At 41.9% G+C, this 17,609-nt stretch overlaps 1 protein-coding gene across 4 annotated transcripts in view; it reads right to left on the bottom strand.

Moving 5' to 3' along the window:
* The window catches only part of kif13a (kinesin family member 13A), a 42,480-nt gene that overhangs the window by 11,620 nt on the left and 13,251 nt on the right, over positions 1-17,609 (bottom strand). For 3 of the 4 annotated variants that reach the window (XM_017309651.2, XM_008432533.3, XM_017309653.2), the window contains exons 3-26: positions 15,468-15,480; positions 13,188-13,248; positions 12,354-12,446; positions 11,634-11,814; positions 9,881-9,968; positions 9,247-9,381; positions 9,028-9,140; positions 8,821-8,932; positions 7,627-7,839; positions 7,428-7,538; positions 7,210-7,344; positions 5,777-5,907; positions 5,440-5,526; positions 4,902-5,077; positions 4,512-4,731; positions 3,726-3,888; positions 3,453-3,596; positions 3,215-3,364; positions 2,782-2,946; positions 2,480-2,653; positions 2,229-2,380; positions 2,007-2,139; positions 1,774-1,920; positions 599-631 (exon numbers count right to left, since the gene is read on the bottom strand). In XM_017309651.2, the coding sequence (XP_017165140.1) occupies positions 599-631; positions 1,774-1,920; positions 2,007-2,139; positions 2,229-2,380; positions 2,480-2,653; positions 2,782-2,946; positions 3,215-3,364; positions 3,453-3,596; positions 3,726-3,888; positions 4,512-4,731; positions 4,902-5,077; positions 5,440-5,526; positions 5,777-5,907; positions 7,210-7,344; positions 7,428-7,538; positions 7,627-7,839; positions 8,821-8,932; positions 9,028-9,140; positions 9,247-9,381; positions 9,881-9,968; positions 11,634-11,814; positions 12,354-12,446; positions 13,188-13,248; positions 15,468-15,480 (3,130 nt within the window). The remainder of the gene's footprint in view (positions 1-598; positions 632-1,773; positions 1,921-2,006; positions 2,140-2,228; positions 2,381-2,479; positions 2,654-2,781; positions 2,947-3,214; positions 3,365-3,452; positions 3,597-3,725; positions 3,889-4,511; positions 4,732-4,901; positions 5,078-5,439; positions 5,527-5,776; positions 5,908-7,209; positions 7,345-7,427; positions 7,539-7,626; positions 7,840-8,820; positions 8,933-9,027; positions 9,141-9,246; positions 9,382-9,880; positions 9,969-11,633; positions 11,815-12,353; positions 12,447-13,187; positions 13,249-15,467; positions 15,481-17,609) is intronic. The other variant, XM_017309652.2, reaches the window with a different exon arrangement.

The raw sequence follows: 17,609 nt of genomic DNA, 5'->3' as shown, positions 1-17,609 counted from the left end.
GTCGCACATTTGCATGCCCTCCTCGTCTACAATTATTACCCTGAGTCCTACCTGATTATAAGGCACATCGGTCTGCCATTGTCACAGAACCACAGACCAGACAGCAGAGAGCCGATTTCCCTCTGCAGCACGGCTTTTTACTCAACAGACCTCAAAGCCAAACAAGTTATGCCTCTGACATCAGCACGCTTTCACCATGCAATGTGCAGTAAATCATGCAACCATGCAATGTCGATGGGTGTAAGCGGGGGTTGTTACTTCAGCTATTCAGCGGTGACATGCAATAGGTGGCATCAATGTGCACGTCCTGAAGTGGAAAGAAAATTGAGGAAGGGATGAGACCCTGGCAGACATGCTGCTCCGGGGCTGCCAGCTCAGCCGCGGGTGGAGCTGTTTTTCACATCAACAAACTGCTGGTGCAATGGATAATTACAGCGTCAAAAATCATCCACATGTGTGCAGATGCCGTTTAATAAAGCATGTTTTTTTTTTAGTCAAACGAGGGAGTTGCCTTTACGAACACACGATCAATTGACCTCCCTCATGCTGCATAGTGAACTACGGGGTGGAGAACAGCAGGAGGAGACATGGAGGGTACCTGATAACTATCCATATCGTCTTCCGCCTCTTTCTGGCAAGGGGAGAGGACACTCAGTCAAAGGTGAGGAAACCAGAACGAGCTCTGGGAGTAAAACTAGGAGTAAAACATCTACAAATCCCAATTATTTATTTTGTTATTATAACAGATAAGACAAAAATGTTGCTTAGAATACAATGGTGAATTTGTAACAAAACTAAAATCGTAATGATAAGTCTACTGCACTCTTTGGCCTCTTTGAAAGTGACAGCCTGCCTCTAGGAAGTCAAGGAACAAAATGAGAGCAGCACTAATCAATAGTCCAGCAATTGGAATCTGCCAATTTTCTATTTTCGTTTGTGGTCGATGATCAGCAGGTCTAATACTGGGAAATTGGATTCTTATATATTAAATGCCTTAAAAACTCCTACTACTTTTGGTATTATAATGGGAGAATAACCCTAACCAACAATACATATTGATACATTTTATATTTTATTTAATCAGCCAAAGATTATAAACTTATGCCAATAAGTGTTCCTACTGGTCTTCAGACAAAAAACCATTCCAAGTAATAGGGAAAGCTAGGTTACTATAAAACATAATTAGAGAATGAAAATAAAGGAGAAAAAAGTTAAATATCTAAAGAAATGTGCAGAAGTAAAGAAAAATATTGAGGGAGTATTTAAGTAATATTAAATAATTTATGTTAATAATATATCTGAAAACTGTAAAATTGGAAGTAATGAAAAACAATATCTGCTACATTGGTTAAATATTCATTGCCATGGGAACTAAATGTGTTTTAACTTTTTTTCCCCACAAATATCATAGTGTGTCTTTAATGATTTATAACCAGGTTTTGCTTTTTTTTCCCCATTCGATTTTCAAGAAACCATTGAAAAGCCTCTTAAAGGCAATACAGAGAAGCCAGAAACCCCGAAAGCATTAACAGAAAATCCATGTGAATCTAATACAGGAACCCAGCAGCACACCCGAGCTGCTTTTCTCCAATAATATAAACCTACACAGGCTGATTCAGCACGATATTGTATAACTCTGGCACAATGTGAGCATGCTGTTCTCAGACAGATATCTGCTTTCATCCCTTTGCACACCCTCCCATTGATGTCAAGCCTATTTAGTCCAACACATGTACAGGCTGTTCGGACTGTAAAAGCGTGCTTTTCACAGACCTGGTAGCTGTCCAGCGGTCTTTGCAGCTTAGTGGAGCGAGCCGACACGCAGCCGATCGACACAGACAGCACAGCCTCCACCAGCAGAGGCAGTGTGCCCGAGTTCTGTACCGGCTTCACACACACCTGGAGTCTCCTGGAATGACCCTGCTCACACAGACATGTTGCACGTGTTTGCCGTCGCTCCGTCAGTCTGAGATGAAGTAGGATCCCCTCCCTTATCTTCCTCTGACCTGTCTGAGTTGGAAGATGCCTCCTGTGCTGACGTCCTTTGAAGGTTGCAGCTCCACAGACGTGTACTCCCCCTGCTCATTCAGCTCCTGGATGGAGATCCACAGCTCGATCCTGCGAGACACTTCGTTCCACCTTTTAACAAGCAGCAGCAGCAGGGATTGAGCCTGGTGTAAAGTCTGAGCATCAGGTATTACCTTCAGAGGCCAGGAGGCCCATAGTACCTGTCTCGGAGAGTCTGGGTCTTTGCCTCCAGAACGTCTAACTCCCAGGGCGCACGGCCATTCCCAGCACAGCGGTGGCCCCACACTTCGATAGCCAAAGCACCATCTGATATAAACTCCAAAAACTCATCTGTCACATGTACAACATGGTCCTGAATGAAACAAAAAAATGGTGTACAAATGTTAGTTTAATATTAAAGGGGAAATAAGAGTCTTTATTTTGTCTAGTATAAGGAGTTTTTTTAACATACTTTGCAGTGATCAAACTGGACTGTAAACTGAGAATCTGGGCTTCGAGGGGAGGGAGCGTCTGGGCTGACCATGGGAGGAGCCACGGTGGGCTCGCTGTGCTCCCAGAAGGTGTACTGACAGAAGACAAAGTTGGACAGGTTGAGCGGCAGTCCCGTGGCCTCCTTGATCCTCACCTGCAGAGGTGAGGAAAACAAACAGGATGCAGATTATGTTTGCTGGTAATCCCAGTAATTAATCCTCAGAGTGAAATGGCAGATGACCCTATATCTCTTTGGTTCTAGAGGTTAAAGGTGTCTTTTACCCTGCAGGTGAGCCTTCTGGCCATGTGCACAATCTCCCCGTTGGTGTCCATGACCTCATAGCAGCTGCTTTCACTGGAGTTCTCCGACGAGTCATCTCCCCCGGAGAGGCGCTCCGGTACCGATCCGCTCACCCGCATGAGCTCCACGTGCAACCTGCCTGCTACCTGAACACATCGACAAAAAACACGGTTTTCAAAGTAGAGCAAAAGCAAAACTTTCCACTCTATAACAATCATATGTGTTTGAACAACAGGCTGCAGTGCATAATTATAAAGTGAAAGAAAAGTCATAGATGTTTTAAGTATATTTTTACAAACTACATTTACAGTCACAAGTCTTCTGGGTATGTCTATCTGAGCTTTACACATTATGAAAAAGTCAATATCGCTTCTTTACAACTTTTTTGCAAGAAATTTGCGTTATTATTTTCACCTCTCCCTGCTGGCTGATGATTGGGATGGCATATTGTAATTTGACATCATGGAAAAGGCACTCTAGAAAAATATTGGCCACGCCGATCAGGTTGTGGTTCTCTTGGCCCTCGTAGAAAGAATCACAGCTCTTTCTGTTTGATTTGTTATGCTGTGAAAAGACAGAAGAGTCATTTGGCTTTTTTTTTTAAATATGATGTTATGCTCACTGGTTTCTCCTTCTGTCTTTTGTTTTTCACCTGTTCCTCTTTGCCTTCTTTCCAGTCTCTGTAATGGTCTCTCATGTCGACCAGTTTGTTCTCCAGCTTCTCAATGGTCCACACCTGGGTCCCCTTTCCTTTCCTACGTACCTGAATGGCTGGCTCGCTCACGATTGCTCCACGCTATATAAAAAATAGATAAGGGTTAGGATCTGAAATGTGTCTCTTTAACATTTACATATTTGTCGTGATTTGCAGTCCGCACAAAAAAGGTGGCGGTATTTTTAAGAAGTGGCGCTCAAGAGGTCTGACCTTGCGGTTGGCACTGAGGTTGGCAGCAGGAATCTGAAGGGTGACCTGGTAGTCGGTGAGTTTGCTCATTTCCTCAGCCAAAAAGTTGGCTTCTCGCACCAAAGTGTTGGCCTTGACGACCTGCTCCCTGAGCCGAGACAAACTCTGGCGGAAAAGCTCGTCCCTGCCTCACAGGATGTGTCACAGACATACAGACAGCTGATTAGAACAAAGCGTTCGTTCATGAGGTGGAAGACTTATGATGTTGTTCACACAGAAGAATAAAGTGTGTTTACAAATATATTTAAATCTATAATAGTCTAACGAAAATGCACTTGGCAATTCAGCTGTTTGAAATCATCTGAAAAAAAAATCTGATTAACCTGGATAAAGTTGTTTACTAACTTTATTTACTTAGTTGTTGCATCCCATATGAAAAAACAGTAGAGACATATAAAAATTGTGTCTATATTTGTAGAGAAAAGGTTGAACATTAGCAATTCCACCACTTCAATTTAGGGAAGTTTTAAACTGACTTTTCTAACCTCCTGTAGCAATTAGCTGTGCTAGAGAACAAATGCTAGCATTGTATACAAGAAGAACCAACAGAATATTCAGTTTTAGCTATGACTTTTATTTTTACCACATAAATCTTCTCCACTAAACAAAGATTTAGGATTCTTCCCTGATGCTTATGTAATATTGATGACAAGTCAAGTTGCTATGCCCATTTAACCCCACAAGGAGGCAGTGCAGCAAGTTTGTCTGCATGTGTTTCATTCTATCTTTGGGTCAAACTCCGCTCACCGTTCCTCTGTCCACAGCCTCAGCTTGCCGTGGGGAGTGTGTGTCGGGTAGGCGAGGCGCTCGCTGCTGTTTCGGTGGTACTGCTGTGTCTTCTCCGGAGACAGCTGTTGCCGTAGCGACTCCAGCTCCCGTTCATACATGAGCCTTTGCTCCTCGAGAGCAGTGCGCTTCTCCTCCAGGTACTGCTTCTCCAGCACCTGGACCACATTCTGCATCGGGTCTGTGAATGTGGACAGAAACAGATCTTGTATTACGATTCGTAACATGAAATAACACACTTTTTTGTTGTAGTTTCCAAAGAAATAGATGGCCGAAGTCAGAAAAGTGGAATATAAAAGTCTACAACTCAAGGATATTTAAATAAGAGCTGCTGCATCGTTCTAATCATACCATTGTTTCCAAGAGTCTTCATTATGACTTCCATCTGGGCAAACTCATAGCTGTAGTCCTGCTCGGAGGAAGCCTCGCTGGCCGTTTCCACATCTGCCTCCACAAAGCTCTCCCTGGGTGAGGCTCTCTCCAGCTCCTTCAAACGGTCCCGCCGCTTCCGTTTCGGCAAATTGATTCTGAAAGGCAAAGTCAGACCCGATCAGTCCCTTGTTCATGCCTTTATTTTCAGTCAGTTATTATAACGGAGCTGCAAAATCCACATCAAACATGCAGCTGCCAGAGTCCTCATCAAAACAGAGAAAAGAAATTCAAATGTTCTTCTATTTCTTTTATGTGATGTTTAAACTTTAATATTATTTGTTCTTATGTATTTTGCATCTTGCTGTAATTCTCTTCTTCCGCGTTCCTTTATTTTTCCTGTAAAGTACTTTAAATTATCCTCTGCACAACAGGTGCTACGCAAATAAACTTGCTTTGCCTTTTGCTTTCACAACTGTTAACATCTGGATTACAGTTAATCTGGATTACTACTCCATACCTGAAGAAGTGGTTGTTTCCCCATAAGATACGATCTCCATGCCATAGGTGCACCATGGAGTCAACCACTGTACCATTCACACAGGTCCTGCAGAAAACACAAACATGTTAGTGGAGTTTCTGATCTTCATCTACAAGTGGGGAAAAACTGAATAGTTCAGCAGAAACCATCATTTTGCGAGAGGGAGGAAGACAAAGCTCCAGTATCAAAGTGTAGGAGCAGTTCATAAGCTTCCACAGCAGTGAGGTCATGAGAAACTCTGCAGTTCAGTCATCCATAGCGCAGACGGATAAGCAGAGAGATAGCAAGCACCCAGTTAGCCTTTACAGTAGCTCACCTGGCGTTGCCGATGGGCACCAAGGTGACATCGCCATCTGGGCAGACGTCCAGGGCACAGTGCTCCGGCTGGATCCCGATGCCAAAGAGCTGGATGTCCTGAGAGGTGTCTGCACCCACACGGGTGTGCTCCTTTACACAGATGGAGAAGATATTGATCAAAGCAGGACAGCAAATCTGATTTAAACTGACATATTAACCCATTGCATGAGAATATTTATAAAAATCTTAATGCAACAATCAATCCCTTACATTGGGGAAAGTGAAAATTCAACGAGGAGCAGGTTTAAGTGAGGTAAAAAGGAACAAAGAGGCCTGTGCAGAGAGGGCATAAACATTCCAACAAACAGAGGATGTTCTAGCCCATTTCACATTGCCTTAGTCATTCCTCACAGATACGCCGGGCCGGACTGTAGAGGCCAGACAAAGGGCTGTTGTTCTGTACACCATGCAGACTGTTTTCTCACATACTTCTGCTATTACAGGTCCAACTAGCTGTTTAATGGTTCCAGGCCTGCTCTTACTGGACTAATTCTTTTACTCTCTCTTCCATCTGAATAAATGACTCAGTTGTCTCAGGAGTTTTGCCTCCTGTAGAAAATGCTGCACCGATGTTAGGAAGTCTTTATAGACATTGTGTATGATGATAACACAAGTGGGTTGTCACTATGTTTTCTAGCTCACTCTTGGAAAGAAAGAGCTAGAAAAATCGGCTGTTGACCAGAACAGGCCCAATTTTAGATGATCAGCAGGTTGGAAAACTCACAAAATCTGATCTTTTACCAATCAGTGAACGCACCAGACCTGATTTCTAGCAAACTGAGGGGAACAACAACACTCTTCACAAATCGAAGCTGTGAAGAAGTCTGAAAGTTAGCAACTTTAAGTATCACAGAGGAATTTGAAAAGAAAAAAAACAAGCAAAAAATGTTTAAGAAACTTCAAGAAAGAACTTCTAGAAAGGAAGCCAGCTTGTTTTTAAAGGAGGCATGCTAGCTGTTCTGTCAGGCTAGAAGAAACAAGAGCAAAACGTTTTGGGTTTGGTTGCTTATTATTACAAATTTGTCAATTACAAAAGAGAGTTATTACTGCTGACCACACTAAATATCCCAGGGTAAAGGCAGTTTGAAATATTTCCTTAATTTACAAATGTTCTTAAAGCAACAAAAGTATACTCTATATCACACACACGGGCACAGAGAGCAAGATGGCAATTTTGTTCATGATATAATGAACAGTTATAACAAGAAGACTGCAGAGAACTATTTTTAGAGCTTTTTAATTATTGTTTTGAAAGAGAAATTGGATTACGTTAAAGCTGAACAAAAATGGGAAATCTCACATTTGCTCGCAATCGCTGAGCAAATGCTACTTTAATCTCAAACTCTGGACGTGACGGTGTCGTGATGGCAAAGACAGAGGAAACAGCTCTACCTTCAGATAATAAACCAGCAGCTCGTTCAAGGCAGGATCAGCATTCAGATTGACCAGGAAACTCTTGTCTTCTCCCACTTTGATTCCCGAGGTCTCCAAAGAGATACCCATGCTCTCCAGTTGCCTCTGTCGCTCCTGTAAACACAGAAAATAACAGTGCAGCAGTGCAAAGAAAGGCAGAGTCCAGCTGCTGAGGTTCCTGTGACTCATATCCATACAGTAGCAATCTCCTCGGTCTTCCTGAGCTTCTCTTCCCAGGTGACCGTCATCTCCTGAATGAGTTTCTCAGATTCCTGCAGTTTCTCCTTCAGCTCAGGTGCCTTCAGGGACTGACGGAAGAGTGAGAGGGAAAAGAATCGGATCACGATCACTGGTGATGGTGAACAGATTCGCAATCTGTGATGGGCCACATCTCACCTCTGCCTGAGACAGCTGAACTCGAAGCTTCTCCACCTCCTCTCTGAGCTCCCTGATGATGCGAGCGTTGGGATCTTCATTCACCACAGCATGGTTGACAATCCTTTTGGCCCTGTCGGCATAACGCAACGTGGACAACGTCTCCTCGTAGTTATCAGCAGCTGGACTCACTGTGGCGATCATGGCTGTCTTACTGTTCCCACCAAGGTTATCCTGAGGTCAAGGTAAAAATACTGTTAAATATGGTGACACACAAGTGCCAAACTTCTCTTTAAAACAATTTAATAGCGTCAATAATTAGTTAAAATATATGGAGATCTACAAGTGTCAAAATTCTTTCAAAAGCCCTCGCAATTACTTTGTTATTATACTCGCAATTTGGAAACCCAAAAGTGGCAAATTTCTGTGGGAGATAAATACTGAAATTATTTTTGGTCTGTCTCAATAATGACTTATAATTATGAAAGTAAAAAAAAAAGAAGCTGCCTGCAATTGATCTTTTCAGTCTGTCAGTAATTCACAAAAATTTGAACTTGAAAGTGCTACAATTAAATGAGATATAAATCATAAAATACACTTTTAAATGTCCCAGCAATTAATATAAAGGTCCAAAAAAGACACAATAAAATCATATGTAGATGATTTTTTTTTGTACATAAATTTAGCTAATTTCAAGTCAGACTAAAAAGTCAAATCAATAAGATTAGGTGATTTCACAAATGAACTTACAAATCAACTATAACATAATTACAGAAATTGTGAATTTAAAATTTTGATTTTAACATATAGCAAGTTTTTTTGAATCAGTGTCTCATTTGGTTTCTAAACTATTTATTTGCACATTTAAAACGATTAAGGTATTAATAGTAATAAATATTATCCATAAAATTACTAAATAATTTACGTTTTATCTTTATTATTACCCATCTGAATAAATATTAAACCGTATATTTGTGGGGGTTTTTTTTACATTCTTGCAATTTGGCACCAGACGTAATTATGGATAAATGTGTTTATATATCCTCAGTCATATTTTAATAAAGACAAATTAGACTTTAAAGATTAATTTGTATTTATATTATATAGGTGTTTTTTTTACTTGAAAATGTTTTTGCCACTAGATAATGCATTAATAAACTTTCAGATAATTATACAAATCAGTTCTTAAAATGTGTAACAGCGGAGGGTTCAAACCTTCAGCAGCCAGGTGAGGACAGAGTCTCTGTAAGGCACAAACTTGGCCTTCCCCTTCCCCGCAGACTGATCGGCCAAAGCAGAAATCACACACCCCAATGTAGTAAGAGACCTAAAACAACACAAATATGCATCAAACAGTGCAGTCATCCAGTAATTAAATTTCTCTGACATCTCATAATAATAATCAACACATAATCAACAGACTTGTTTATATTGCTGCCTTCCTTGAGTCGCTCCCCGGCAGCTCCAGTTTTGGACACACGCTCACTTCCTGCCAGGTCAACCAGACTCATTTTGCTCACTTTTTCCCCTGAATTCTGTTTGAGACAGATTTAAAGATCCAAAATGTGTTTTTTGAAAATAAAAAAAACTACAAAAAAAAACACAGCCACAAAGGCGTGTGAGAAGCAAAACAATACAAACTCCGGACTGCAGATCATAGAGTGTTTGCGTGACGATTATGCTGAAGACGGCGTGTGATCGGCTGCTCTCCTCGTTCATGTTGGTTGCTGCGACTGTGCGTGACTTGTTTCCTTCAGACATTAACACTTCAATATCCTAAAGGTGGGGAAATCAAATGGAAATAATGACGGAGAAAGAATGTTTTTTTTTTCGTCAGTGTGCTCAATAAATTCAGAGAGTAACTTTAAGACTTCTAAACGGATTGCTGACTGATGTAAATGCTGGAGGTTTTCACACGAGGCTTTATTCCATTTCTTCAGGCTTGGGTCACAACAGGCAGTAGGAAATCCACTGGACCCAGAACAGGCAACACAGAGCCCAGAGGAACAGGGTGGAGACGTTTTAACGTCACAGAGGAAGGACCTGCCAAGGCCTGGCATATAAACTGCATGCAACCTCATTACTGTAGCCACAGCAGGGATATGTCTCATTACGGCTTCTACATGGGAGGATTTTCAACTAAATGGTTATTCCGTAATAAATCAGCGGTTTGATTACACAAAGGTATTTCTGATGTACTTTATGAATCATAACAACATAACCAAGTGGATTCGGCTCTGGCTGTGTCACGACTGCAGAGAACTGAAAGACAAACCTCAAAGTTGGTAACAGCAAGTTGCGAGAGGCCGTCCACATATGGACCCAGAACTTTGTGTTCCCTAACTTTGAGGGACTGGCGGCTCCTGGGAAAACAGAGAAGGTTGGAAGGAGTCAGTAGGGCAGAGGAATTTAGTTATTTCAAAAACAATGGGAGAGCCTCGCTGAAGCCACCATTATGACAAATGTATAAACTCTCCTTTCATTGAAGACCCTCGTCCTAATGACGTAAAGGCACATTAGACTGGATGTCATGTCAAAGATCATTTCGTATTATGCGATTACGCGACGCTTTGAGTCAACTATAGATTATGGCTTCAGTACGTCAATAATTGCAAACAAAGAAGCAACAGAAACATTGTGTGCTGCATGACTCTCTGCAAAGTACACATTGTGTGAGAGTTTGTCAGTTCTCGGAAATTACAGAAAAATTGGTCACAGGCAGCGAGGTCTTTGAAGTGGACTGCACTTTGTAAAACACAGACGCCGGAGTTTGCAGCAGATTTCAGTCAAATCAACAAAACCCAACACCACAAGAAGCAAAGGGTGTAATTTTGAGGCTCGGTGGTAGGGGGCTGTTTGTGAAGATTGTGGCTGAACTAATAAGTGTTTGTGGTAACAGTATGGCGTTTGATGGATTGACTCGAATAAAATGTTTCTGTGTTCTTTTGAAAATTCAGAATCTTTTCAGTAACATTATACTACATTATGGCTCTTTTTTTGTCTTCATGAGTTTACATTGCGAAATCATGTTTTTGTCTCAAGGTTTTTGCATTCTGTTTAAATTCCCCATATTTATAATAAAGTAGCAATCTAAATATTATTAGACTTGCTAAAATCACATATTGCATATTAATATTTAAAGATAAGTTTTATAGTTAAAAAGAAATAATTTCAAAATTTGTTAAACCTTTTCTGTCATATATCTCTGTGGATTAAATGACCTAAAATATAAAATGCATAAAGTGGTGCTTTTCCTGCTTTCCCATGTGTTGCTGCTTGCTGTCTGTTAGTTGTGCACAATGAGTGAATATAGAAAACCTTCAGAGCTTTTCCTTGATACATAAAGACAAAGTTACATAAAGCTGTCTGGGAAAAACAAACAGGCATAACTTACTGCACTATCGGTGGATCTGGTCCATATTTACACTGTTAAGGAACCGGTTCTACAATTACATGCACTAATGAATTCCTACTTCCACTGGTGATGTTACCACATCTACCAAGTGTTATATTCCCTATACACTAAAATCACATGCTAAAATAAAAACATGTGATTTATTTAGCTAGTTCTGACATGCTTATTGGCTTTATACTAATTAAGAGAATAAAACAAACTGAGCAGTGAACTGCTGCTTCTGCTTGGCTGTTAGCCCACTGGGTCGATCTGACATCTATTATGATCCAACATCCACGAACAGATGACCCTAAAGCATGCTCTTTCAGAGCTCACTCTTCCTCGCAGTCTGACTGCCAACCCACATCAGGCCACAGAGGCAAAGAAAGCAACAATGTCAGAGGACGATGCTAGCTGCTGTCCAGCAGGAAATGACTGGGTCAGCTTCCTACACACATTATTCTGTCAGCGTCTCACCATTCAGACTGGCAGACACAACAGTGACACCAGAGCGAAGTGCCGTTTTGTGAACTGGAGTAAATCAACACCAGGTTTCTGGTAGCCAGCTGCTTTTCCGTCAGATTAAAAGCAGACCAAAATGTAAAGCTCACTAAGCTGCCGGGACCAGACTCACCCTTTGGGATCCAGCAGGTCTCGGACCTTCTCGTTGTAGATCTCCATGTAGGACACCTCCACCTTAAATGTGTGGGCTTCGTTCTCCTCTTTGTGGACCCTCTCAAAGAGAGAGCAGCACAGCCGAGGGATTAAACCGGGCTGCTCTCCGTTTCCCATCATGGAAAAGGACTTCCCTGAACCTGGATTCATAGCAGATGTTTGTAAAAAAATAAAAAATAAAAAATAAATAAGAACAAGAGAAAGAGTTAGACGGCATGCTTGATGTAAAAATTTTATGCTTCTGTAGAGTTCTCAAAGTTCACTATTCTTTTTAGAAATATTTAAAAATAAATGGAAAAGTGAACAAAGATTTTATGGCTCATTGGTTGGAATTTAAATACAGAACCAGTAAAAACAGCAAAATAAATACATGAATGAATGGATGGATGGATGTTTCTTGAAGCTACTGTTTTAAGAAACAGCAGTTTTCTTAAAACTATTTAAGAAACCACTTCTTCCCCTTTCATATGTCCTAACTGGAAAGTATTTGATGAGGAGAGACTAATTATTATCCCTTTCTTACCACAAGAAAATTCTGAAGCCTATAAGAAGCATTGAAGAGATAAACCTGCCTGCAACTAAGGCATTTCAGGTCAATTTGCTAAGTGAAAACAGAAAGCATTATCCAACAATGCAGCATAAAAAACAGCATTTCAAAAGATGTTTTTTTTCTTATTACCTGTTTGTCCATAGGCAAATATGCAGGCATTGTACCCCTGGAATGCATTTTCAAGTATTCCCTCTCCAAGGCACTTGAACACCACCTCTTGACCTTTCAGAGAAAGATTCGGTCACCATGGAGATCAGGATAAACAGTCTTCACCATTATCAGGTTGTCTCACTAGTCTGCGAAACCAGTACAGAGATGTGTATTGACAAGGTCCACAGAGCGCTGAATAAGGGTCTGGCAGATTCCTGTCTGGTCGTGTGGAAAATGTAAAGCTGTGCAGAGAAATCTTTCTTGTTGCTCGCTGCCGTGGCCCCGTTGAATGGGACAGCTGTTTAATGAGCTAAATAAAGCCTTGGCTCGGGCCCTTGAGACAGCCATTCACTGAGCAGACTGCCCGCTCGGTTCAGCACAAAGTAGACGCAAGCTTTATACTTCTGTCTCACAATGACAGAAATATGGCAAGGCAAGAGTTCAGAAGGATTATTATAGGAAAGTTTTATGGATTTGTTTTAACATAACGCAGGTTAGAGAGCTGAAAAGTTTCTGAGGAGGCTTCATTTACAACATTAGAGAGCATGACACTCCAAGACGAGGACGTAGGTAAATGTCTTACATGCTTATATATATATATATTTTTTTTACTTGGAAGAAAACAAGCGGCAACTAATTTCATAATGTAGGTATCCAAAACCCAAATGATCCCATTTGTCCAAATCCTGCTAAGGCTTTGAGTCCCATCAAGGCTGGAATTTCCCTGCCTATCCAGTGGCAACACAAAGCTCTTCACATAGGCCTGCTTCATCATTTGAGCTCTTTCGGATGAGTGCAGGATTGGTGACTCACCGGCATATTTGGGAACGTTGGATTCATCCATGGACCAGAAACAGTGGTCAAAAGCGAACACCTGCGAAGGAGATGGAGACAGACAACGTAAACATGGATTGTCGCACCTGTCGGAGCACGCCGGGCGCAAAGAAAACCCAGAGCGCACAGAAAGCGGGGGGATTATTGTACAGCTTTGTACAGTCAAACAGCAGGACGGGGCTTGTCTAAGAGAGTAAGACGAAACCCGAGAGGCTTTGTTTGAGGTGACATTCATCGGGGTTGGACCGTGACTGTCTGCGTTAGGCAGCAGAGAGTTCTGTCTGTTGCGGTGGAATGAATTCATAAATCAGTGTGTGCGCTTCCGAGGAAAGAATCCCAGCACCCGGTGACCCTCATCTCCAAGGAAACTGGGCCATAGTTGTTCCCGGTGCTGGAGGCTGGCTCTTGGCTTTCAGACCCAGGTCTCGCAGCACAGACTTTAACAACAGAAAGGCCCACTATCCTCCAGGCACCTGCAGGAACACTGGGCTAATAAGGCACAGAGAGAAGGCTATCTCAGACAGAGCGGCCCCCGCTAGTTTGCATGCAGCATATAATCATTTGTGCATCTCTAATTTCATTATGAACAGCCTTGGTGAGATTTGTCTGTGTTTGCTAATGTGCCAGTTGCAGTTCAGCAGGATTTAAGTCATAGCAGCCCAGAGTGGACACTGACATGTAACGTTTTTCTTGCATTAATAAGGCTTTTCCTGGCCGATACTGATTTCGGATTTGCTTTCAGGTGTGCCACATTGCAGAGAAAAATGTTTTGTCAAAGGGGTTTTGATAGCGGTGGTGTTAACATACGTTGCTAACATTTGTACTAAACTCAAAATCAAGTGGCATAAAGAACATGTTGCCTGGGGGTCGATCAATACTGATGCATTTAATGAACTGGAAAAAGTTAAGAGTCATTAGGATTTGATCTGTCAATGACCAATCAAAGCCCATCAAAAGAAAAAAAAATTATCTCTCTCATCTCTGGTGCATCGCTGACTTAATCTGGAAAAGATCAAAAGCTCCACAATTTGTGCAGATTAGACATAAAACATGTTACTTCTGTATTTCTCTTTTGTTTTGTAGATACTTTTTGTAATATTTCAGACTGCTCTTTTTTAAATGAAACCAGTAGAAATGTTGTCACTTTTCTAACGCGTCACATCTGGGAATTTTCTCACTCGATTTTTGTTGCATAAAACAACAGCTGCATATTCATCCTCAGATTGCACACAGGGTCTCCTCCCTGATCTTTAGTGTGCTGCGGTAGCACTGCCAAAACACTTTCCCTCCCAACACAAATACCACAAAATAATTGAAACTCCCTCCTAATCACCAAAAGGGCTAATGGCCAGGGAAAGCCGTGGCTGCACAGTCAGCATGGGAAGCTCTGAGGTCCCTGAATGCACTGAAAGCAAGATTTCCTCTTGTGACTTCAGACAAGTAAGTGGGTGCCATTCAAAGGAACAAAAGTGCCATCATTCTCAATTAGAGCTGGTTTGGAAAACTGGGGCTCCAGTGCCCTCTGTTCTGTCTCCGTCCAGCCGGAGGGTGTGATTACACAACAGATTCCTCTTGATTGGACAATTACTATTAATCAGCAGTAAAAATCATGACGATGCAGAGAAGGAAAAAGACACATTTTTAGTCAAAAAAACAAACTAGTTTTCTGCGACTGCACTGAGGAATGCAGGAAGGATGATTTGAGTGTCATAACTTAGCAGACGGCCACGTGCTCGTCTTAGTGGAGGGTTATTACGGGGCAGCTCAGGTTCGCATGCTCCAGAGACCATGCACGCCCTCAGTCCAGTCAGGGAGGGGCGGGGGGGAAAGGGGTAAGGGGGGTGCCTGAGTGAGTGTACCGAGCACAAAGCCCGTCCCTGGTGTGTGAAACATCTCTGAGCTAGTCACCAGCATGTTGTCAGGGGGGGAAGTGGGGGTGCGCTGCAACAATGCGGCATTCAATGAGCGCACACACAGCCCCAATGTCCGCACTCATCCCTCTCTCATTGTGGAGCCTTTGTGGGTGTTTGGGAGATCTCAGAGTGCTGACACATTCACACGGACATCTATCTGGCTCCTGCTGACCCACCGATCGACCAAAAAAAAAAAAAAAACTCAATCACGTCTGTAGAAACAACGTCACGATGAAGAATCGACCTGTGCAGCAGAAACTGTCCGGCCTTTTGGATCTGTTACTTCTGGATGTTTTGATCTGTGAGTAACAAATGTCAGTTGAATAAATGGATAAAACATACATACCTTGGACTGTTTCCTGTTGAAGCAGAAGGTCAATCCATCATACACCGGGATGAGTGAGGGACAGAGCAGAAAAAAAGAGACAGACAGGGAAAAGAGGTTAGAATTTACACAGGACAAATTCACTTAAAATAAATCTCTTCTCGTCATGAGAAAAATGCTTAATTTTTTATATAAAAGACACTTTCTCTTCAAGTGACATCTTTATTATTCTCTTGTTTTTCTCTCACTTCCACTAAGTAAGTGCACGGCTGGTTCTGGTGGAAGCTGCTGCTGTGATTGGGTTCATAATTGGGCCAGTGGAGCGAGAGGAAGGGAAGAGATTTAAGATTCAATGTCCCACTGACTCTGTTGAATAAATAGCTCTTATTCCTGTGGACTTAACACAGAGGCCAGTTTGGGGAAGCTGCTCTCCACCACCAGCAGCCACCATCCAGGACAAAAGAGCCGACTATACGTCCCTGTGTTTCGTAAGGTTGTCCTCTGAACTCATGGAACTGTTTCACATTTTGCTGTTGGCACCATTATCTTAAATATACCTCACTGGATCATTTCACTTTCATTTTAGAAAATCTGAAATGTGGTGCTAAGCTGTGTTTCTTCCAGACTGCCAAGCTTGAATCCTGCCAAAGAGAAGGATTCCTGAAGCACGATGCTGCCTTTGCGTCACTAAAATAAAAGGTGCTGAATTCACATACAAGATACACTTTTCAGATTTTAGCAGTGAAAACTTTTTAAAAACTATGTTTACCCATTTTTTATTTTTTTTTTACAATCATGCATGACTTTACGTCTGTCTATCACATGAAAGGTTGTTATCTGAACCAAAGCTAAACAGCTCCTTGACTCGGTTTACAGCCCCTTGCTGCACGCGGATGAATTGCAATCATGCTGTGCTATATTGTGCATAGCAGTGTATTAAAATACACTTCCACCCCTGGCGATTCAGCCGGTTCAATCCTTCTGCAGTCAGCACATCCTTCCTGCAGAACTCCTTTGGCACAGAGACAAGGGTGGGCATCAGGTTCGCATGGTAACTAATGCAGGGCAGGGTGCATCAGGAAGACTCCAACTCACCCTCACACCCCACCACCCCCCACCTCCAGAGTCTCACACAAATCTGAGCTGAGTCACCGACTAGAGAGCTGCATCAGAGGATACCCACACCCATCCAAACAAGAACTGTTCTCTATTCAGACCTGCTGTTGCCATGCAAAGTGTTCTCCACAAAGCAAAAATGATTATCTCCTTTATATGATACATGTGAGCCTGGAGCTGTGCTTGAGCTCTTTATAATGAAGGACAGGATGATTGCGAGGGGAGAGGGGAGGAATGGGAGCTAGTGGGGGGGTAAGGGTTCATAATCCAAATCTAATCCGAGACCTTTGCATTTTGTCTCTCTTTTAACACAGTAATTAATTTAAGCACCTCAAGATCTTTGACTTATAGTCTCCATCCACATGCAAGGAGTCTGTATCATTTATGGGGCAGAATCAAAGTTTCTTTATCTCTGAAGTAAAATGTTATTTTTTTTATTCATTTCAGAAACATTGCAAGACTTTCCTGTGACAATGACACAAGGAAAGTTTTTTAGTTATTGCGTTTGAGTTGAGCTGGGGCTGATCCAGCATCAGCGGTGACGTGCGCAACTCACTCCTTCAAAGACATGCTGTGGTGGGCGGCCGATTAAAGTCATCAGATTGATGTAGAAGTATTTGAGCAGGAGTAGTAAATCCCTGTCACAATCCTGGGCTGTTTGGGTTTCTTAGTTTTATCTTCCAGTTCTTTGTGTATTTGGATTTATTCTCTTAAGGTCTGTGTTAGGTTTTACTTCTCTGTCTTCAGTTCAACTCTCTTTATGTTAATTAGTTTCTTCCCTTATTTCCTGCTTTCTCTCTGCTGCAGCTGTTCCTCGTCACCACTGATTAGCTCACCTGGTTCCTTTGCCATTTCCACTCCTGGCTCAGTTTTTAAGCTCCTTGTTTTGTTTTTTTTTTCATTGTTAAAAACTCACCATGTCATCATTTTGATTCTAGTTTTACCTTCATGTGGCACGAACTAGACAGCAAAATGACAATCCTCTTTTAAATATTACCATTTTGTCACCAAAGTTTTACTGTTTCAACAGCAAAAGATAACGTCTAA

Source organism: Poecilia reticulata, chromosome 16 (genome assembly GCF_904066995.2).
Source record: "Poecilia reticulata chromosome 16, P_reticulata-male-v2, whole genome shotgun sequence".
Classification (NCBI taxonomy): domain Eukaryota; kingdom Metazoa; phylum Chordata; class Actinopteri; order Cyprinodontiformes; family Poeciliidae; genus Poecilia; species Poecilia reticulata.
This window is presented reverse-complemented; position numbering and strand designations above follow the sequence as displayed.